Consider the following 24,171-nt stretch of genomic DNA (forward strand, 5'->3'; position numbering starts at 1 on the left):
ACAATCTCTCATTTGAATTTCATATTAACTTTAGACATTTATACCACAAAATTCTTTAGGGATGCAACTATATGTTATTTACTTTAAGACTACTCTTTAAACAATCTAATCCATCTCATATAATAACAAGGAACCATTGAGGTTTTCATCACAACCTATAATGACTAAGACACGATGATCATCATTATCACTCATACTTGATGGCATAGATCAAATATGGATTAGGGACATGAAAATTACATGCAATGTGATGTTAATCAAATTTATTTTCAACTAGCTCAAACTTTATTTTTTTATAGAGATCAATCCTAATGCAACATATAAATATTGCACACATAACAAGCTTAGAATATAATGATAAACATCAACTTTATTTATGTAGAAAATCCAAATAATACAAATATATGAAAAACATAGAATATAAGACATAAATGAGACTCTCACTAAACTAAAGTACTACACCAGTATGAGTAATGTGCTCATGAAAAACTTTAGGTACCAAATCTTTAGTAAGTGGGTCAGTTATCATAGAATCAATCCCTATGTGTACGTTCTATGAAAATCTTCTTATTCTAAACTATTTTTCTTAACAACTAAAAACTTAATGTCATTGAATTTTGACTTGGTTATACTCCTATTGTTATTGGAGTATTGAACTCTTGACTTATTACCAGAATACACGCAAATTAATGACAAAATTTTACAGTTATATTCTATGGTTAGATGTCTCAAAACAAGCAACAAACTTGATTAGAGAAGTTATGAAAATTTGTTTAACAAACTTTCAAAAAATAATATTTCTTTGACCACAGAACACAAGGAATTTAGGTGATCACCGTAACCTACGTCCATATTTATATAATAATTTAAAGCCTTCTACAACAGTGTTCAACAATGATGTCGCTAGAATATGGGCTTCTCTTCGTAGTGTGCCCTTATTAGTATTAGTAAAAGAAAGCCACTGCCGTAAGTCGTAAACGAAATTATGCTTGTTTTTACTTATAGGAGGGTGCTTGGTGGAATATTATTTTAAGTTTCTCAAAATTCAAAGTTAAAATACTAGATTTTTATGTTTGATATGATCTTTTTTTTTTGAAAAATAAGTTTATAAAAGTAACTTTCTTAAGAATATTTTCTAATTATATTTTTCAATTAATCACCTTTATAGGATGAGGAAACCTAGGATTTTCATGATGGTAAAAGTGTTTTAGTCATACTTATAATAGAATTTTAAAAAAGTAGTTTAATTTCTGTACATTATTAATGTAAATATATATATATATATATATATATATATATATATATATATATATATATATTTTGTTAGTGAATTAGAAATTATTGTTATTATAACTTTTAACTTCAATATTGGAAAAAAAATAATGATGTTATTATATATTGTATGATTGTCTATGAGCAGATGATTGTAATGAATGATTTATTGTATTTGTATTTTCTAAATAACACCAACTTGAAGAAAACAAACAACATAGGAGCACTAACGATTCACGAACTGTAAGCTGGAAGTTGGAAGAAGGAATGTTTAGCGTGAAGAGAGCACTAAGGTAGTTCACGTTTGGAATTAGTAAGCCAGCATGTCATACATCTTTTCACCCTGGCAGCAACGCCAAGAGAGTGCAACGAATCGTTGATCTCGAACTAAACATTTCTTCTTCTCTCGGCGGCGTCAAAAGGATTGAGTACAACCATAATCATTCTTTCAACATCGCACTATGTTGTCGCACATTGAAACATCCTTAAGAAAGGTTTTTGTTTTTTCTTGTCCAAGGCCAAGGGATAGGATTTGAAATCTAAAAAAGAAGAAGAAATTGTCGTTGCCGACAATCACCTCCGATAGTATCACACAGTGAGCCAATGACGAAGGCTGCAGGAGAGAGTTAGGAAAAGAAGAACTAATTAAGCTTGGAGGGTGTAAGATAAAATGATGCACCATAAACCATATGAATTTGTGGCTAACCATAACATGCTCCCCAACTATTTTATTTAAAGTTCAAAAAAATCTCTTAACATTTGCTTTGTGCTTCATTTATGTTAGACCAACCTTGATCATAATGATATATATATATGCTCCCTCCATTTCTTTTTAAAATTTTAAAATCATGTCTTAAAATTAAAAATGAATGGTGTATTGGAAGAACAATATTAACTTAAATTTGAGAGTTGATGAATCAATATAATTTAACAAAAATAAAAAATAAAATATTTGTAGTAAAAAGTAGGAAATAAAAATATATTTTAACCTTTAAAATATCATCCTACGTATTTTTTTCACGAATTTTATACTAAGGAATGAAAATTATATGCATGATTTGACTGAACCGTTCCTAAAACGCAACTTAATATCCTATTATCAGATTTTTCATTTTGCAATAATCACCAAAACAAAAATCACAAAAAAAATAAAAATGATTCATTTTGCAATAAGGGGCCTCTCTGAGTTATGATTCCTTTCTGGGCTTAGGAAAAGAAGCCCATGACCGTAGTTCAGAGACAAAATCTAGCGGTGGTCCTCTCTGTAGCTTATTCCTTTCACTCTCTCTCTCTCAATTAATAATAATATTATTATTATTATGGCCTTTTTTTTTTAACTTAAGTTTTAAAGGCGAAGTGTGTCTGAGACTAGGTCCCTCCAAAACAAACCTGTATCATCTTCTTACTCTTTCGTTTGTCTCTCTTCTTTCCCTTTCCCCTCTCTTTCGAGGGTTTTTCTTTTTCTTTTTTTCCCCCTTTTTTATTTTTCCTTTTTTTTTTTTACTTTCTCTTGTTTTTCAGTTTTGCTTCCATTTCCTTTGAATCCCCATTTCTTGTTCCTCTGCAACTCTAACCCTAGAATTGAAGATGCAACCACAGAGGTTAAGGCAGCATGCCATGTTGCAACCATCTCTCTACCACCACCCCGCTCTCCTTACTCCTCCTCAGGTTCCTCTTTTCCATTCCTTCCTATTATTTTCTCATTTATAGCTTTTTTTTTCAAGGTACTCATTATTGTTATTTTCAGCTTAATTATTCCCATTATATTCTTGATTACTGTTTTACTTCAATTTCCTGCTAATTGATCAACTATCAGTTTTTAATTTCTGTTAGATATGTGTGATTTTAGTGGTGCGAATTCGTCTTTTTTATTTTTTATTTTACTTGTTGAGACTTTAGGTATTTCTATGGTTTTGTAAATGCGATTTGTTTGATTAGATTTAGTTGAGAGGAGAGTGGATTATTTTGCTTTTAGAAACTCTTTTTTTCCTTTTTTTTTGTTTGTCTTTTTACATCTTTATTTTGCAGATAGAGCCTATCTTGAGTGGAAATCTGCCACCTGGCTTTGATTCGAGTTCATGCCGCAGTGTGTGAGTGTTAATAGACATTTTATTTTCATTTTTTTAAATTAGTAACTTCAACTGTTCTTTGTTTATTTTGATTTAGTCTTCTTTTTTTTTCCAGTTTAGCTGCCTTAGGTGACTTGTTGACTTCATTGTCTCTAAGATAATCCTTAGCTTGAAATATTTTTAATTTTATCTGTTGGTCTCTGTGTTTTATAGTAAGTGTATTCAATTCTTTTTGTCCCGGGGTTGTTAACTTACCCTTTTGCTTTGTATGTTTCATTTTAAATATCTAATCACTATTACGGCGTATATGCAGTTATGTTGGCAACATTCATCCCCAGGTTACAGATTCCCTTCTTCAAGAGCTTTTTTCAACTGCAGGCGCCCTTGAAGGATGTAAACTTATTAGGAAAGAGAAGGTCAGCTTTGTTTATACTTTATAATGATATCTTCAAAGAAAGAAATAAATGATGGAGTGATGTTTGATAATGTATGATAGAATTCATGATTTCCATTAGCTGCCTGTGGTGAATATCAAGTTGGGTATTCACCAAAAAGATCTTTGGCTAGATGTTAGGCATATGTGATTTCCATATTATGTGCTCTTCATGCGTCATCTTAATCATGATAATCTGCATTATTTTTTTATTTGCAGTCATCCTATGGCTTTGTGGACTACTTTGATCGCAGTTCTGCTGCATTTGCCATTGTAACTCTCAATGGGAGGAATATGTATGTGGAATCCTAATTTTGAGTTATGGTACAACTTTTATTAATTTAATATTTTAACACACACCACATTGTCTGCAGTTTTGGGCAGCCTATTAAGGTTAACTGGGCTTATGCTAGCAGCCAGAGAGAGGATACCTCAGGTTATATTCTTGCTGGCCATGTACTCTGAGGTCATTTTATTGTGCTTTGTTTTATGGAAAGACAACTTTACCTTTTTCTCTTCTTTTGGATTCAGGTCACTTTAATATTTTTGTCGGTGACCTTAGTCCTGAGGTTACAGATGCGACATTGTATGCTTGCTTCTCTGTATATCCTAGTTGTTCGTAAGTTTTTATATACCCTCTCTATTTTTCCTTCTCATTGCTATTTTATTTTGTGGTTTACTTCAGATATTTTGTTGGAAGTGCAGATACCTGAATGTATATGTGAAATCAATTCATATTTGTAGTATCATGATATGGTAATTATGGTATGTTGGTTACAGTGATGCAAGGGTAATGTGGGATCAGAAGACAGGCCGTTCCAGGGGATTTGGATTTGTTTCTTTTCGGAATCAGCAGGCATGAAATCGTCACTTCATTTCTACATTTATTCTCTTGCAGATTTTGGTGTTTTTTGTGTTTTCCATTCTAATTTATCAGGATGTTTTGGTTCTGTGATTCAATTTATCAGGATGCCCAAAGTGCTATAAATGATTTGACTGGTAAGATAAACGCATTTTCTAAATGCTAGTTTTTCATTTTTAGCATGCTTCACGTGATGTATGAATGAATGTTGTGAAGTATATATATGATGATCGAATCTTCAATACTATATAAGAGGGATCGATACTGGGACATAGTAATTGGCTGTTATTTATTTTGAAAATCAAATAACCATTTTGAGCTGTTATTTGGTCCTTGAACATAATTTTTGGTATATTTGGTTCACTAAATTACTTTTTGGTTAATTTTTGTTTATTGTTAATTGCATTTGATGCATCATTTGTATCTAATTTTTTTAATCTTTTAATGTTTCCCCCAACACTTCAGGAAAATGGCTTGGAAGTAGACAGATTCGTTGTAATTGGGCAACCAAAGGGGCCAGTGCCAGTGATGAAAAGCAGAGTTCGGATTCAAAAATTGTCGTGGAGTTGATCAATGGATCATCCGGTGAGATTGAGTTTATTTATTGTGTTTATAGTTGGAGTTGGCTTTAGAGATGATTGGATTCTAATTTTCATTTCCTGTTTACATATGAAGTTTAGTTTTAAACTTGTTGCTATCGGACAGGAAATTTTGTTTCAAATAGTATTTTAATTTTAATGAGACACTTCAAATTTCCAAACATTAACTTTTCAAGCAGCTGATATAATATTTTGGTTTATCTTCTATGTGTGCATCATGATTTCCATTTTTTAAATATTTATCTTTTGCAGCTATATTGATATTTTCCATCAATTAATCATTGTGGCTTGATTGTAGATTTTGCTTGGTGAATGATCTTTGCTTATGGTTGGCTTTTTATTTATTTATTATTTTTGTAGAAGAAGGCCAGGAAACAACCAATGATGACACTCCCGAGAAGAATCCTCAATATACCACTGTTTATGTTGGCAATCTTGCTCCGGAGGCAAGGATAATATTTTTCCCATAGCTTTTACCTTTTTAGTTCTTCATATCTATCTGAAATACTTTTTCCTGGCTATACAAATTTGTGCTTGTGTAGTGTAAACTGCTCTTGTAGCTTTGTGCATAGATAGTACTATATTAGGCAATTAGATTTGCAACTTGTGAGCAGTATTAAATATGTATAGCCAAGTCCTGTAAATTCTGTTTGTTGCAAAATTGCTTTGTGGCAACTCTCATAGGCTGTGAAATTGCAGGTTACTTCTGTTGATCTCCATCAACATTTTCATTCTCTTAATGCCGGAATTATTGAAGATGTTAGGGTGCAACGAGACAAAGGTTTTGGGTTTGTGAGATACAGTACCCATGCTGAAGCAGCTCTTGCTATACAGATGGGTAATGCCCGAATTCTATTTGGCAAACCTATCAAGGTATGTTGCTAACTTGCTGGATATTTATATGTTATGTTGTGTGCCATATTGTTGCAGCTGTGTAATATTTATTCCTGTTCGTATGGAGGTATTCTTGCCATTTACCCATTTACTTGGGTGCTACTTGAAAAAATGGTTTCCTGGTTATTAAACTGGAATTTAGTGTCATATGTGATTCTCTTGAAAAAAAGAAAGATAATTTGAAGTAAAATGACAACTATTTATTTGCCTTTCTTTCAAAGAAGTCAATTGATATAATTTGAGCTTTCTAACTCTGAACTGAAGACTCTGAAAAAATGTTGTATCTAATGCTGTTAATTGATATTTCAGTGTTCATGGGGTAGCAAGCCTACTCCTCTGGGAACTGCCTCTACTCCTCTTCTGCCACCTTCTGCAAATGTGCCGGGCTTTTCTCTGGCTGGTCTTGCAGCATATGAACGTCAAATGGCTTTGAGTAAAATGGGTGGTGCACACACCCTTATGCATCAACAAGGTCAACATGCCCTAAAGCATGTAGACATGGGAATGGGTGCTACTGGGACTGGTTTTGATGCAAGGTTCCAGAATGTTGCAACCACCCAACACCTAGTGTACTATCAGTAAAATGTGTTGGTGTGCAACTCTCTGCGATAAACAAGGGAGGATTAAAGTATGTAAGAATGGTTCTACAATACCGATTATTTCTTCCTTCCCTGTCCATCTGCTATGCTAACTTCATCCTCCCATTTTTTTCTTCTGTGCTTGTTTATGTAATACTACAGTTTTTTTAGCCGTTGCATGCCTTAATGGTGTCTTCTATTATTTAACCAATTTTTTTATATTTCGGGAAGGGGAAATAAAGTCCTTGGCATTTGTTCGAAAAGATGATCTTTTAAGACAGAAAAAAACTGAAACTAGTCATTATCATTCAAAATAAAGTATACATTCCTCGTATAAAGATGGATTTTATACTCATTATCTTTTATTATAAATATATCTCAAGAGTCAAATTTAAAGGGTAGAACTTATATCTTACATGCTGGTCTTTTTTCTTATCAAACTTTTGAGAAAAAGAAGTTAAAATTTTTCAATGCAATTTCTTTTTCTCATTTTTTTGTAGCTACCAAACAAAAAAGAATAGTTTATCATCCTCAAATTTTCCTCCCCCTGCTATTTATGCCAAACATGCTGTTTTAAATAAGATAATAGGTATAAAAGAATTATTTGAAACAAAAAATGTTTAAAATATTTTCAACATCATACCATTTTTTTTTTTAAAAAATGACTTTTATACTTTATGGTTTAATATTTAATTCAAACACTATTTTTCATATATTTTTTGTTTGACCCACTTCTTTTAGACTTAAGCAGAAAATAATTACTAAGATGGTAAAGCACTTTTTGTTTCAGTTCAATTAGAATATTGATATTTGAATGAGATCATAGTTAAAGTAGAATGTGTCAAATTGATTGACATGTTTGGTTTTTATTAGTTATTCTAGTCTTAAAAAAATAAAAACAGTAAAACTGCTTACTGAGATATACGATGTTAGTTTCCGAGCTATTAAAATGCTTCTTTTAGAAAGAAAAAAATCAATAGAAGAAACAAGTGGTAAACAGAAAACATATTAGAAGTTTTATGTACAAATATTCACACATTATATTTGATAGATGCTACACCCTCTATGGTATGAGAACAACTCTCAACTAACATAAGAAACTAACCAACTTACTGTAATTTATTTTGGTTCATTAGAGAGAAAGCATGGGTTCAAGTTTATTTTGAATAAGTATAACCTTTCTCATTGATAAATAATTTGAGTCTTTTTTTTTTTTTGCAGTTAGAAAATTAAGGGAGAGGGGTTTGAGGCTAATTATTGACTTAATATGAATTTCGGAATTTCCTACTTTCGAAAACATAGTTTGGTTTGACATTTTAAAACTATGATATATATATATATATATATATATATATATATATATATATATATATATATATATATATATATATATATAACTTAAATGATTGTTTTATAATGAGCCCTTTGATTAGGTTAACGACTCATATTTCAAGATTGAGTTGGACATTTTCAAATGTTTAACACTTTTTAAAATTATTTATGACTTCACTTTTTATGATAAAACCTTTTAAATAAGTTAATGGGTATAAAAAATATTGGTTTAAATAAGTACACAATTACAACGTTAAAATATTACAATAAAAATTTACTATCTATATTTATATATAAAAGGGATATTTGGTTTTTCTTTTTTCGCAAGCACCAAGATATCTCCCAATAAATAATCAGAAACTAATTCTTGTCTAGTCGTAAAGATGATCAAAATGAATTTTAACTCTTGATAATATATTTAAAATACTTAATTATATATAAACTATGCTGGACTTTATTGATAAAATATGAGATTTTGATATACATCGTATCCTATTTTATTCTTATAAGTATCTCCATAAACCATTATGTTTCACCCGTTAATTACACTCCCTAAACCTCTCACACCATACAATTACACGTTACATACTATCTGCTGTTATTTAACTTTCACCATCTTTCTTTTATTTATTATGATTTTAAAAAAAATCTTAGAGAAACACGCGGTGCCTCTTTTCTCCTATTAATAATTGTGTTGTTATTTAAAATAATTATAATTATATAAATAGGCTGTGTGTTAGATTTATAAGACTTTTTTAATTTGTTTAAACATTACTTTTTAATTATATAAATTTGTAAAGAAGAATTAACTTAACCAACTTGGTATCGTAAGCTCTTGATGAACTAATTAACTTATTGCTATCCCTAATTAAACGTTATAATATCATTTTCTTAACGACAATTCTTTTCCAACTTAATCAATCCCGACACAAATTTTATTCTTCTTTTTCAAACTATGCAAGTTTGTATGCACAACAACAATTTACTCCGTTCCCCCATAAACTATGCAAATGAAATTATCTCGTGGATTTGAAAATCAGGTTTGAGGTTGCCTTGGATTATTCAGTAAATGTGAAAGCCATTGCTTTTTTTTTTTTTTTCACAGAAACTACATAAGTTTGTGTGCGCACAATAATAATCACTTACCCCCCATCCCCTCTCTTTTTTCTCTAAAGTCTAAACTATGCAGTTGAAATTATCATGAGGATGAAAGAGCACTTAAATTGAAATTCAGCCACGTTAACAATGCTTCAATAGCTTATGAGAAGAAAAAAAACTAGCAAAAGTGATTCAGCCACGTTATCATCTATGATCTATGTAGGTCGACATACCACTTAGGTCTCTCTTGAGAGCAGGGAACACAATCATGTTCACTTTTAGGGAAATAAATTTTTGAAGGAGAAATAGAAATTGGTAGTGGGGGCATATAATATGGTCACGAGTCACGAATAATAAAAGGGGGTTCCCAAAGCATAAAGTAGCAGGGAACCATGATATGATTCTCTTTCTCTTTAAGATCCTAGCTCGCTCGTTTGATGATTTTTTTCTTTTCTTTTTGTTAGTGGGGATGGGATGGCCACACTACAGTAATAGTTGGATTCCTTTGTCATATTCATTCTATTGGACATTGGTGGTGTGGTGTGTTCATTTTCTAAGGGTCCCCACTCAATGGCATCCACTTAAACCACGAAATACCACATTTATGAGACAGCTTCTTCTTGTGTTCAAAAAAAGGTCCCAATGCATGCACCCTTTTGATTTTACACTTTTACCCCCACTTTCTCCTCCCTTAAGTCTTCGCCTTTTGTCATTTTAGATGACTTGTGCACCATTTATGGGCTGCAATGAAAGCAATCCGCTATAGAACAAAATAGGAAAAGAAATACAGAGATGGAAAAAAATTATATATTCTCGGTCCTTCTATATTGAGTTTACTTTTAATTTTTGTATAATCATATTTTTAACTCCCCCCTCGTTATTTCTTGTTAAATAATTAAAAAAAAAAAGAACTATGGGAGTCGCTTAAAATTATTGTGAAATGAAACATGTCACAATAATGTAACAAAAAGTATGAGTTTTATTTATTTATTATTATTCTATACGTGTCCGGCTTTGAGTTCAGTTTATAGTTTATACTCAACGGGCCGATATTGAACTCGTGTAAACTTAAATAAAACGTGATTTGTTTTTTTTAGAAATTTTATATTATAAGGTAAAAGTTATTATTATTTTTTATTTGATTGCAATTATAAAAAAATGCTTATTAATTTTTAAAGTTCATTATAATTTTAGCGTTTTAAAAAAATTACTTAAAATAGTTTTCTAAAATCTGACTTTTTCGGATTTTGATTTTTTTCTCACAAAAACTCATACAAACACACTATTTTGTTTTGTTAAAAGTAAAATAAACATGATTTTTTATATTAAAAAATAAAACAAACAAAATCATCATAAAAATACAATCTAAATCCTAAATTATATATATATATATATCTAGGGACAAAATAAAAAATGAGTGCCCAACATTATATTTTAGATAAAAAAATGTAGTCATCAAATTTCATTTCTTAAAAGATTTAAAAGATTACTTGTTTTCATGAAAGAACTTTTAAGGGAAAATTTTGATAATAGATTAAGTACTTGTTGAATTTAATTTATATTTAGTTTCTGTTGTTGCCTTTTTATTCCATACTCATAAAAAAGGTTTTTGAAAATAAAATCTCACGATTAAACATCGGCTATAATTTAAGAGACAATTTAATGATGAAATATGACTATCATTTAAAGTTTCAAACATTTGGATATCTAATTTGGTGGTCCAAATATTGGAAGGATTAATACAATTATTCATGTAATTTCTAATTAGGAAATTGAAGCTTTAGTCTGTATTTTAACCAGAGAGAGAAAACTCGGAAACAGAACAAGCTTAATCTGTGCAACTGAGATCTGAAAATTCATAACTCTTTGGCTTCTTGATAAAACAAAAAATACATCAGAATATCTACCCCTTTAGCCGATCAAAACTTTTGTTTTTGTTTCAAATCAAGCTGTCTTGAATAATAGTATAGCCGTATATTATTATGTATGTACGTAGTAGCATCATCAATCTCTGGTTAATTAATTTATTTCCGCACCCAGAGAGTGACGCTAAAGCGCAAGAATCCCAGTTGAAAATATTTGTTCCCTTGTATATGGCGAACTTGACATTTCCACAGACCTTGAAGCTTCTGAACTACACCGTTCCTTCCTTTCGTCCATCGTTATTTGACTCGAACGACACTCAGGGCTACAAAACGCTTTCTCTCCTCTGTGGTGCAAAACGACACACCAGTTATTAAACTTTTATTCATAAATCTAAAATGAAACGTAATTTAATGTCTATCCACATTTTGAAATTGTGCTTGGATGACTTTTCTAAAATTTAATTAATTAAACAATAAAAAGTTTTGGGTTGAGTTAATACAATACCTGTACATGTATATGTCTTTGCCGTGGAGTTTCTTTCCACATAAGTGACATGAACTGAGAAAACTCGATGTGGGGTACGATGATTCGGGCTCAATCAAAGGTTGTGGTTCGGTTCTTCTGAGAACTACAACGTTGTTTTTGTTGTTGTTGTTGTTGTTTTGTCTCCGAATAATATCACCTTCACCACCATCATAGTATACCTTAGTGAACGTTTTGTTAGGTACGCGGCATGTCACATAGGTGTATTCCTCGACATCAAATTCATCTGGGTTTTTGGTGTAGTGAACCGGAATTGGGCCGGACCGGTTCAAATTGGAGGTGCAAACGGTGTGTTTGGGCAAAACTTCACGTGCAGCAACCTCGTTATTGGATTTATCAAGAGCCACCACAATTCCAAGACCAACGCCACCAAGATCATAATTTTTTAAGCCTCTTGGTGATTGCATCATCTTCATGTCTAATGGGCCTCTTGGGCTTCCAGTGGTGTCCAAAAGTGCCACCGTGCGGCCTCTCGAGACCAACAACTCCGACAACTTTCCGATCATTGGCCGGGGCCTCTTCCCCGACATGATCAGAACCTTGATGTTGTGGAATGGAGAATGTGAAGGAGAAAAAAGGGTTGTTATGTTAGTGAGTGAGGAATTGGAGTGGGTAGGTGTCTTTATAAGACCAACTATAAAGCCATCTTAGGGGTATTATTATTAATTCATGGAGTGGTTGGGCCTAAGCCCCTGGTTTTGTTTGATATTTTGTGGGTGATGATTGCTAGAGAAATACCCAACAATTGATTTTTTATTTCTTTTATTTCATGCTCTATTATTTTATTCAACAGGTGGTGTCATAATCTAATTCATTTGATTTTATTTTACTTTTTCCAGCTTGAACCGATTCTTTTCTTGTGATTATTTTTCCTTAATAATGTGGTACTACTATCTAGGTCGCTTGTCAGTGGGCCAGGTTCTTGAAAAAATTTGTCATTTTCAATTATTGAGATACGGTTCGGGAATAGGAAATATAAACGTTAGTAGTTTAATAGAGGCTATGTGATTGCACGGTCAAATATGTAGAACATGTTGAACTTACTGATGTAGAATAGTTAATTGAAATAATCATGTGCTTAAAATAAATATTATACTATTAGTGTCGGTATTTATTTGATTTCAATTGTGTTTATTGTGATAGACTTATTCTTGGGTTGTTACTTAAAATATTATTGTTAAAAAAAACAAGATATTATCAGTTTAACACATATGAAATCAGAAAAATAAAATAAAATATTATACTCTTTGATGTCTTATCGGTCGTTTTTTTAATTGAAGTATGTACATATTTAATCTTTTTGCACTGCAATACTTGAGGTTGAGAGATTATATATTCTCTTATGGTCCTTAAACTGAGGTCTTTACATATTTAGCTTCGTTGTGTCGCAACGCTTGAAACTAAGGGACGATGTATCCTTTGATTTTTATTGGATTGACCTATCTAAAGCTCATTAACTTGGATACCAAATTATTCAACCCAAATATAATATTATTATATAATTTATATTAGACCTAAAAGATGGAAGATATTACATATACGCTTATGGTGTAGATTGACAACTTCAAACCCTAAGAAATCTATCATGAAACAAATACAAAGATAAATTTAATATTTTTTAATTATAATGTCGATTGAAGTTATTTGTAAATAAAATAGGTTAAATTGCAAATTTGGTCTTAGAAATCGATTTTGGTCCCTATAATTTAATTTACGAATTTAGTCCTCCAATTTTTTGTAATTTCATTATCTCAATCCATAACTTCGAAATTAGACATTAGTAGTTAATTACTTACTTTGACCGTCATGTGTCGCGATTTTATCGGAGATTGACATTAATTAGGTACACGAAATTAACATGACGATCAACGTTATCAAGTATTAGTCAACGTCTCATCTTAAGGTTGAGGATGGAAATAACAAAATTACATAAAACAAAAGGACTAAATCCATAAATTAAATTATAAGGAGACTTCTGAAACAAATAAAAAAACTAAATTTGTAATTTAGCCAATAAAATATACAACCTTCCTCTCAATTCTCAACGGATATATTTTATTACATTTTCAATTTCAAATTACATATATGTAAAACAAAAAAAGTCACTTCATCTTCCCTCAAAAGAATAAAAGAGGTTCTTCATCTAAAAAGTGTTATGGGCTGCAGCTTTTTTTTTTTCCATAATATTGGAATAACCAAATAAGACATTACTGTTCTATAGACACACACACACATATATATATATATATATATATATATAAAAGAAATTTTTCATTATTTAAATTAGAAGAAAAATGACTAATTTTGTTTTATTTTATTAAAAATGAAAAACATAATTATATCATTTTTTATAATGATAACTAGGCAATAAATATGTTAGTACTTCAATCATTTTTATATTTTCGTTTTATCTGAGGAGATAAAATTTTGAAGACTTTGAAAAAAATCTTATATTTTACCTTTATTAAATAATAAACATAATTTTTATTTGCTTTTATTATTTTATTGGCAAATTTTGTTTTGACCAAAGAAATGCTCGAGTGTCATTATCAAGAAATTGACCAATAAGAATGATTTTAGAAAACTAAATATCCACAAAGTATGTATCAACTTGGGTGATTCATCGTAGGATTTAAGTGATGTTAATCAACAACTTGTTATCTGGATGATACCACACTAACGAACGTCACTAGTTCTAGTGTTTTTAATATGTAATTTTAATAATTAAATAATTTAAGTGATTTTATGTTTTAATAATTTTAATTTAAGTGACTTTAATTAATCTTAAATGTTGTTTTTACTTTTATAAATTGTTGGTCTTTAGATGATTTTATTTGATCATGTGTTTTTATTTATGGATAGTTTTTTCTATTAAATAGCAAAAAAAAATATTTGTAACAAAATTTAAGTTAAATTGAAATGCATTATAATTATAATGAGAATTTAGATGAAATGTTATTTTTTCCATTCATGGTAAACTCATGTCAATTTTGTAGATAATTAGTTGTATCATGTCCTTGATGACTGCATTTACTTAAAATAATTATCAAAATTATTTAATTATTATTAAAAATAACTGAGTGAAATCATGAGGATGATATTACCAAACTAAGAATGATTAGGATGGAGTGAAATTATTGAGGATGACACCACCAAACCAATAAAACACCTATGGCAGATAACAAGTTATTGAATGACCTCATCCAAATTCAAGGTAACTCGAATAACCCGTATTAATAAAATACTCTGTGGACAATTTTACATTGGTATTTTTGAATGACGCCATCCAAATTCAACAATTTCACATTGGTATTTAGTTTCCCAAAATCATCCTCATTGGTAAGGACTCCAAGGTATCTGCACCGTTGGATGGAAGCAACGTGTACTGTGTACTGGGCCCACTGACTGTGAAATGTCGAAAGCGACCTGGGTGAGCCCACTCCGAACATAAACGTACTTATCGCTGCCAAATTACATTTATATCCCTGAGATAGTCTATCGTTTTCTTATAAATATTTCCGCCACAAAAAAGAAATATGCCCCACTCTCTGTTTCAACAAAACACTCATTGCAATTTTGTTTTTTAGTGTTTGTTGTTTTCTATTAGTATATAAATTTCTATCCCACCTTACTATGTTTAAAATTTTGTTGAGTTGAGCATCAAGGTGTCCTTAATTACGATCCTATAGGTTGGTTTCACTACCGCTTCATCAACAATATCTCATCTCATTCAATTGGACAAATATTAATTTAATTTATATATTTGAAATAAATAAACAAAATAATGTTATTTATTATCAAATCATGCCAATGCGGCCTAAAATGTGTTGTCGATATAGGGAGAAGTATTTGAAGAGAATAATCTTTAAAAAAATCAGTATTATGATAATTAATTGAATCTATTTGGATATAATCGTTGCTATTTTATCCGTTGGTGTTGGAGAATTGAATGTCAGTTAAAAAGGTGCGTGTATGTGTATCATTTAATACTTAATTTGCCATAGATGATTAAATTCAATTTTTTAAATTTTTACTAAACTACAAAGGATGATTATGTTTTAAAATTAATTGAATTAAATAATCTATCTAACAATTTTAACAAAAAATATCTTTTGTACAAGTTAAAATAGCATACGCTCTGCTATTATATCTGGATTGTTTATGATGTTATCCAATTCAGCTAACCCATTTATTATATCTGTACTTAAAATAAAGTCTAGTCAATTTAAGATTCGTATAATATTTCATTTTATTTTTTAAGGAATTTTATTTTATTTTTAAGGATAGAGTGTAATTGATTGAATGGAAAGGGGTAATTTGGTGATTGAAGTGTTGTGGAATATCAATAAAGGAGGTGGAAGCAATAAAGAGATGGCCCACAATACAGAGAGGCAACTGAAATAAAGGAGCTTTTCTTGACCAAAAACAAAAAGAAAGAACGGAACGGATTTTATTACAAAACAAATAATGTCCGGGGCCCATGTCACGTGTCAGTGCATACGTGTGCTTCTTACACTGGCTGGTTTAGCACAAGAAAAGTATTGAAAAACTCCTCCCAAAGAATTTTCCTTCCTTTCAATTTTTTTTTTCTTCTTCTTTCTTCAACCTTCCTCTCAAAAGTTAAACATAACTTTGTCGGGTTAATATTGAGAAACTAAAAATTAGCTTTAATTAAAATAATACGAGTATTTAGTACTGCATATAAAACATGTAAGTACAATAAGAAAACAAATTTACCTTTTTTTATATATACGTGAAGGATGTGTCCACAAATATAGTGAGAATATGATAAGAAAAATAAAATTTGACGATTTAATTTTATACACTTAAAATTAAAATTTTATTAAAATAATATTATTACTTATTTATATAGTCAATGTTACTAGTAAAAAAATATAGTAAACATTAATGCTGTTTTCTCTCAATAAAAATAAAAAAGGTCAAATAACATCTTAAAAGATACGTGATCTTTATTTATAAAGGTTAATTTTGAGTTTTTTTCTTCTTCTAGAAACATAGTTAAATAAAAGATGGTGTCTTAGACCATAATCTTAAGTTTGGTAGAGGTGAAAGAAAACAAAAATTAAGTAAAATGAAATAAGACTAACACTTTTATAGTTTATTTTAATTTAAAATTTTCATTTCATTTCATTCTATCAAACACTCACTAAAAATTCTATTAAATATGATAGGTTCATGTAAATGCATGCACACATATATAAAGGTTAATCTTAAATTTTTTTTAGAAAAATAATTAAAGAAATGATGTCTTAAATCTTAAGAATCTACTAAATATTTTATTACAGTGTGCATACACATTATAATAAAATATTAATAATACATATTTCAAAGAAAATAACATTAGAGTCTTACCTTAATTTTTACTATAATTTAATATTTTCAATTCTTGAACAAGACACCAAAATAATATTTATTTCATAATGAATGAATTAATATTTTTTTAAAAAATTTCATACATAATGAATAAATAACTCTCTCATCATGAATAATAGTTGCATGATTTATGACACCAAAACATCCAGACAAGGTGAATGGCATTTACTTCTTGAAGTCATTATTCTTCATGTTCTCTTGATTTTTTAGAATGCTCTTGCAATCTTTTGATTGCCTTTGAATGTTCCTAAAATAATATCAATTATAGGAAAGGATCCTCCTCTCCTTGTTTAAACATGATGGTAAGTATATAGACTAAGTATAAAAAAAATTCAGTCCCAAAACATATATTTATATTTATAAAGAAAGTGGAAAGTATTAGGTTAGGACAATCACTTTTCACATCTACCTTGGATTTTAATGATTAACAATAAATATAAATTATTAATATTTTAACGAGTTTATAACAAATGGACAAGATCAATATTATTAAAGGACTTATCAAGAGCGTCCATTTGTGATAAAAAAGAGTGTTATACACTATGTATTGTTACCACATGCTTCCCATCAGTTTAAGACTCAAGTACTTGTTCAAAATTATCAATACAGTTTGAAAAGGTTGTGATAGTGAAAAAGGGAAGTGCACTTATTCTTTCTCTTGGATTTTAAGTTTGTCTCTTTATATCTGAATTGTTAACATTTGAATTTAAGGAAATGATAAAATAAAAAAAATAAAAGGTCTTCACAAAATATTGCTCATGGGTCGCTTTTGAAGAGGACAAAGAACACATGTTGTTTATAATTTTATGTATATCCTCGCAAATTAGCGAATGTCATGTAGCCTCATCTCCCATTATGAGACAACGATTTTTTCAAGAAATTAACATTGATCTCTTAATGGATCTTTCACTAAAGTTTATAAAAGACAGTCTCTATCGACAAAGAAGAAAGACAAAAATTATTACGAGAAAACGAGAATATTTCTGAAGCAAAACTCTATTGAAATCACTGGATGACTGATTTAAAGCTTTTATTTGTTTATTCTTTGTTAAAAAAAGTTATCTTGTATTTGAGCTTTATTGTTTATTCACTTGTTGAGTGTTATTGAATATTTGTATTCATTCAAACTATTGTTTGTGAAGGTCAGAAGTGACTTAGTGTTTTCTTAGATTTAGGAGGAGTCTAAAAAAGTGTAAGAAGTAGTATCAAAAATACTTTTATAGTCAGGAGTAACAAATCAAAATACTTTACTTTTACTTTTGTGTAAACGAGGACTGAATGTAACTCATATTGAGTGAATCAGTTTAAATTAAGTGTTTTTACTTTTCTCCTTAATTGTTTAGTAAGCATTCTCTTAGTACTCTCTATCATTCTTTTCCAAATTTATTGAGAAATTATTTTAAGAACTCTATCTAATTTAATCAATGGATGATCAAGCTTGACTTTACTAAAATCTATTTTTTTTTCTCAATGAACAACTTACCATACATATACATATTTGTGTTAAAAGTTTTAAAAAGTTATTATTATTATTAACACACTATTTAAGCTTCCTTTGGTGTTATTGTTGTTATTTCAGAGAGAAGACCTACCTTAATCCATAAAAAAAGCATTATTTCTGATCGAAAATCTCTCTTAATTTTATAGTTTTTAATATATTTTAATGAATAGAAAAATATTTATTAGAAAGAATGTGCTAACAAAAATGTTTTGTTAATATTCTGCTTATTTCTGTTTGATAGATGAGAAGAGGGAGAAAAAAAATAAGCCCAAAAGATGGGCAAAACATCTGTAGTCAACTAGCAACACATTCAATGAGATCAATGTCAAATCACTTTCTTGTGGCCTTTATTCCATGCCTTGTTCAATCCATGAAATATAGCTAAAAGCTCAGCAATGTATACATGTTATCATGAAATTAACCCTCACAACTAGGATCCTGGAGAGTTGCAACAACACATATATATGGTATTACTAAATGCAATACCAATGATCTTTGCCTATAAACGGTTGGTGTGCAACACATCCAAACAAAGAATTTAATCTTCTATAATGGGACAGTGTCATATGATTTATTAATGAGAAGGTCCAAATTCTTTAATATTATTAACCAAATGAAAATATACAAAACAGTCAATGAATAGATAAAGGAAATTAAGTTGTACCACCAATAATTAAAACACTAGCATAATTTTGTGGTGTCATTGTTTTTATAAAGCAAATATAATTTTATTAACTATAACTGTAGATGTCTCAATTACCATAAGATGTTTAACATGCTCTGATTTACAAAACATGAAAACAAAAAGAATCAACAAACTCATTTACACAGTGCGCATTAGCTCTCCTACATTCTTTGTTCATGTTGCAGCATCCAAATTAACCCAACATATAAAATATAGGTGAACAGTTGTGAATGTGCTCATCGTTAAGCTTAACATTGTTTATTTAATTTGTGGACCCTTTTGATGCAGGAATACACTATTATCTTTATATAACTAACTGGTCTTACATTCTTGAATATTAATCATTTTTTTTAAAAAATGACTCTTATCCTAATTATAACGCTGTCATGATTTTGTACGTATCGTTTAATCATTTTTTTTTAAAATTTATATTGCATTCACTTTTTTAATTAGTTCTACCTACATATGGCCAACAAATGATTTAGCATAATTGTCAAATGCAATTTTTGTAATATAAAGTATATATTCTAATGGTAAAGATATAGAAAGGAATATAACAAATAGCAAGACCAGCCAAGTTTACCGTCCACAAATGTATGATACTCTTTAAAAGATATATTATTTTATTCTCAGATGAAGTTCAAGGAAGTCATATACGTCGTGATCCATTTAGAATTCTAACTTATTTTGATCGGTATGATCTTACCTAATTTATCTGAAAATCCAACTTGATAAAGATTTATATATATTGCTTTTATACGATTCCGTGCAACTCTATTTGAGTTTCAATTCATTGGTTTGTTAAGCAAGTGATCGTTTCATTCAGAGCATTCATATTATAATTTATCAACAACATTCTTTTTTTTTTTTTTTGGGATTAGAGGTACATGCAAATGGTGAATTTTTAATTCAAAACAAATCTAACGAAATCCATAACTACTGGGACAATAGTTACATACATTGCTTTCTTTGATGTAATCATACTTTATTATTTTATCAACTTAGCCTCTTTTGAAAAAAAAAGAAAAAAAAATATATGTAAAACTTAGATGGTGAAATTTAAATTAAAAAATAGAGAATTTAATTTGAAAGGAAACAATTTATTTTCTTAAGAAAGATTAAGTGACAAATGAAAACAACAACTAAAAGGTAGAAATCGTGTGTCTGGATAATGGATAAGTCAATTAAGCATGTTTGAACAGATACCAGAGAGTAAGGTTACGTTTAGTTAATTAGTTTAGTTTTTACAAAGACACGGGATAATGGATAATAACAAAATGAATTATTAAGAATGTGTTTATTTTATACATTTTTAAATGTACATTCAACTCTAATTTCTCTCTTATAGTGAATTAATGTACATATTTTAATTTTCAAGCACACCGTAACTTGATTAAAAAAAATGAATGAAGAGAATGTAGCAAAAAATTACATTATACGAGGGATGACGATGATAAATGGTTGTGTTTAACCTATAAATATAAATCGATTCGATTCAATTCAGGTCAATTACATTTTTAACATGATTATAAGTGGTTGTGTTATTGGATTGAGTTGGGTTTTTTTAATGCATCCAATTAAAAATAAATTGGATAATAAGTTTACAAGTTTTAAATCTACCTACATAATAAATTAATAAATATATAGTAAAAAATAATAATTATTTTTTTTGTACGTGTCATATGTGAGAGATTGTGAGTAATAAAAAAATCCTAAACAATCCTCATTCACTTGCAAGTTGCAACAATTTATTTTGATTCTGGATATTAACTCATTCTAATGATTGCATGTGAGTGGTAAAAAAATGAAGCAATGAATACTAAGAACTGACAAATAATTCTTTTAAAGAATTCAATTTTTTTTTTTAATTGCACAACCCTTTGACCGACCCAATTAAGGTCAGTTAGGGTTAGATTGCTAAAAAAAGAAAATTCACCTAATTACATTTAATTGTGTTGGATTGAAAATTAGATTAAATTTAACTCAATCAAGTGCTTACACCCCTATGATATACACCGTAAAGCCTCTAATACCACCCAAGTTTGCAAATATGTTGTTATCACTTACGAGATGTTAATTGGGCGTAATTCTTTTGGAGCTTGGCTATTGTTTCATGCATCCCTTTTTAAGATTGATTATAGAGTTTGGCTTTTAGAATGATCAATTCAAAAGATAAAAAAAATAATTCTGAAAGGGGTGCAAGAAGCAGCAGCTGGAAAGTTTATCTAACACTCCAAAATTAAGGCAAGAGGTATTGGGCTGTTTGTGCGCCACACATAACAATGAGTTGGACCCAATGAATTTGGATATGCAAGTACAATTTTGATTTTAGAAATAATTGACATTCTAATATCTTTTAGAAAAACGTTAATAATAATTTATTTATCATAATTTTTATTGTTAATAAAATAATACATAGATGTAATTCTTTAAATATTTTTCGTCTTGTTATTTAATTAAAAAAGAATTTTCAACCCGGTACTCACAAAAAAATAAGTATTTAAAGTCAACGTTGAATTCTATGGTGAAACTTCAATTTTAATTTAAGAACATAGAAAATACCTAAAACATTGTACTCAAGTTTATCATTAAAACATTAAAAAAAATATATCATTAAAAATTATATGATAATACATTTTAATGCATTTTTGAACATATTGATAGGAAATCAATTTTTAACGGTAAAAAAAATTATTTTTCTTATCTAAGGATCAAACATATAGAAAGTTTACAATAATTCTTACACACTTTAACTAACTGAGTTAAATCTTTTTGGTGGTAGAAAAATCTTTATTAACATAGATAAAATTAGAACCAAATTAATAGGGAAGAGATTTAGATAATTACTTCAAGTTTTGTGTTAAAATTTATTGTTGTCTTTGCAAACAAAAGTCACAAAATATATATATTTTTTTCTGTATGTTCTTTATGATTCCCATATATTAAAAACAAAAATCACAAGATGAGACAATTTAAAATTCTAAAGAATTTTAAATTTTAAGAATTTGAAATACTTCAATCGAAAATTTTCCATTTTCAAAATTAAATTTCTTTAGGGGTACCCAAATCACATCCGAAGGGAGGTGACAACCATACATACACGACTCAACTGGAATGTGCCCCACTCTCCACGTTGCCATCGGAAATTCCTTGGAGACTGCGCGTCTCTATTGCGGCCAAAGTTGTTCAACACGTCCTCCTCTAACAAAAGCCGATGATACGACAGGTTGTTGAACGACGCGACAATCATGAACACCGTGTCCGTGGCGAGGAGCCTCTCGAAGACGAGTCTGCCAACAATTTGTCCCTACGGTCCGAAAAGGGACATGACGAAGGCATTCGGGATCACCGCCAGAGAACCATGGTGGAGGAAGGTTGCAGATTTGGAGAGGATATCGAAGCGGCCATGGAAAGTGACGGTGGCGACAGTGGCACCGACGGGTGTGAAAGAAGGTTAATGAAGAGTGACGTTGGTGATGGTTCCGAAACTGGTTATAACACACAGGTCAATGTTCTTTCTGCGGCTGAAGCAAGCTAGGGGAGAGAAAGGTATGAGAGAATTTTAATTTTTCACGTTTTAGAAGAAAATTAAAATTTCACATTATTAGTTGTTTAAAATTCTATTTTAAAATTCTAAAAATTTAAATTCTTCATAAAAACCATTCAAACAATGAATTTTAGATTAAAGAACTTTAAATTCTCTAATATATTACTTTACTCAGTTAAAATTTTCTATCCAAAAGTACTCTAAAGGAATTGACTAGACAATATGCTTATTTAAAATTAGTTTTGATATCCACTTATAACATGTTAAGCAATTAAGTTAATGTTAAAATTAAGTATAATGAAATATATCGGATACATATTAGGTGTGTATTTAAATTATAAAAAAAAACTAGTTTATGATATTTAATTATACTTAAATAATTTAATTAGTATTATTAAAAATATAAAAAGATATATACCGGATGTATGTTAGGAAAGTAAAGTCTATCACTTCATGAGAGAAGAGTCTTAAAACAAGAGTGAATGCAAGCTGTTAATGATTAATATCATCAACTAATATTTAGAGGAAGACTTGACTAACTACCTTTAATTATAATTTTTTTTTTGTATTACATTTTTTTCATATAAAAGATTAAACTCGAAATCTTATTTAAGAAAATCGAGCTCAATTATATTCGAATCAACAACATGTTATATAAACTATCTATACTCCTAGTACTAGACCCATCATAATAAGTTCTTATCTTGAATTACAGATTTTTTTTAAAAAAAAATTATTATTATTATTATTATTGAGTGATATGTCATTTCTTATTCTCAAATAAATAAATTATATAAGAAGTAAACATTTATTGTAAACAATGCATAACCTAAAATATTAGTTGGTTGATAATTTTAGTTTATTTTATATATAGGAGAAAGCAAAGAAAGGAGAAGCAAAACAAGAAATTATCTAAACTCAACTATACCCATAACACCACTCAAACAAACAACATTAATGAGGGCAAGAAGACCAAAGGAGCAAATGTTGATTGATTGAAGCTCCATTTTTCGCAAGGCAATCTGCAACTTTATTGCCTTCTCTATAAGTGTGCTTGAAGACAACCTCCCAATCAAAGTGATTGAACTGACGAATTTTGTTGATGACAAAGTGATAAGGATGAAATCTGAGGTTATCATAAAAAACAAGATCCAAAGCCAACAGAGCATCAGACTCAAATAATTAATTTTCTTGAGACCTCTACTCCAAGCAATTTGAAGACCATGCAAGATTGCCAAGAGCTCCGCATGAAGGTTCGTAGTAAATCCACAATAGCCCGAGAAACCAATAATCCACTGACCGATAGAATCAATCTCGAAGCACTCCAGCAAAGCCTGACGCACTAGGATTACCGAGAGAGCTCCCATCTACGTTTAATTTGACAAAACCAGCAAATCACGCCAAAAAGAATGCCATGATCACTAGTAATATTCTTACGAATCCAAGAAGATCGAGGAGTCAGAAATATCAAAGTCTGACGTGCGATACCAAGACATTG

At 29.7% G+C, this 24,171-nt stretch overlaps 2 protein-coding genes across 3 annotated transcripts; one reads left to right on the forward strand and one right to left on the reverse strand.

The window, feature by feature from the left end:
- Window positions 1-2,612: 2,612 nt before the first annotated feature.
- On the forward strand, window positions 2,613-6,894 carry LOC100803322 (oligouridylate-binding protein 1). Of its 2 annotated transcripts, XM_003542321.5 has the most exons (12): window positions 2,613-2,940; window positions 3,301-3,362; window positions 3,655-3,757; window positions 3,994-4,070; window positions 4,149-4,210; window positions 4,306-4,393; window positions 4,555-4,630; window positions 4,743-4,773; window positions 5,102-5,221; window positions 5,596-5,681; window positions 5,935-6,108; window positions 6,439-6,894. In XM_003542321.5, the coding sequence occupies exons 1-12, from the start codon at window positions 2,860-2,862 to the stop codon at window positions 6,709-6,711; spliced, it is 1,233 nt and encodes a 410-aa protein (XP_003542369.1). In that variant the 5' UTR covers window positions 2,613-2,859; the 3' UTR covers window positions 6,712-6,894. The 2 variants fall into 2 exon arrangements, with proteins under 2 accessions (XP_003542369.1, XP_006593957.1); XM_006593894.4 differs by lacking the exon at window positions 3,301-3,362 and having other exon boundaries at window positions 2,646-2,940.
- A 4,077-nt stretch (window positions 6,895-10,971) lies between these two features.
- Window positions 10,972-12,375, reverse strand: LOC100499825 (FCS-Like Zinc finger 13). Its single transcript, XM_003542322.5, has 2 exons — window positions 11,508-12,375; window positions 10,972-11,346 (listed from the first exon to the last, which is right to left on the reverse strand). The coding sequence occupies exons 1-2, from the start codon at window positions 12,074-12,076 to the stop codon at window positions 11,187-11,189; spliced, it is 729 nt and encodes a 242-aa protein (XP_003542370.2). The 5' UTR covers window positions 12,077-12,375; the 3' UTR covers window positions 10,972-11,186.
- Window positions 12,376-24,171: the final 11,796 nt, after the last annotated feature.

This window comes from Glycine max, chromosome 13, assembly GCF_000004515.6.
Source record: "Glycine max cultivar Williams 82 chromosome 13, Glycine_max_v4.0, whole genome shotgun sequence".
NCBI classification, from domain to species: Eukaryota; Viridiplantae; Streptophyta; class Magnoliopsida; order Fabales; family Fabaceae; genus Glycine; species Glycine max.

Excerpts from the sequence above, each read along its gene's own strand:
- LOC100499825 (XM_003542322.5), bottom strand. The coding sequence starts at position 12,076 with ATGTCGGGGAAGAGGCCCCGGCCAATGATCGGAAAGTTGTCGGAGTTG. Across the intron at positions 11,347-11,507 it reads AAAGACATATACATGTACAG|AGGAGAGAAAGCGTTTTGTA; the intron begins GTATTGTATTAA and ends TTTGCACCACAG.
- LOC100803322 (XM_003542321.5), top strand. The coding sequence starts at position 2,860 with ATGCAACCACAGAGGTTAAGGCAGCATGCCATGTTGCAACCATCTCTC. Across the intron at positions 5,682-5,934 it reads TTGGCAATCTTGCTCCGGAG|GTTACTTCTGTTGATCTCCA; the intron begins GCAAGGATAATA and ends GTGAAATTGCAG. Across the intron at positions 6,109-6,438 it reads TATTTGGCAAACCTATCAAG|TGTTCATGGGGTAGCAAGCC; the intron begins GTATGTTGCTAA and ends TTGATATTTCAG.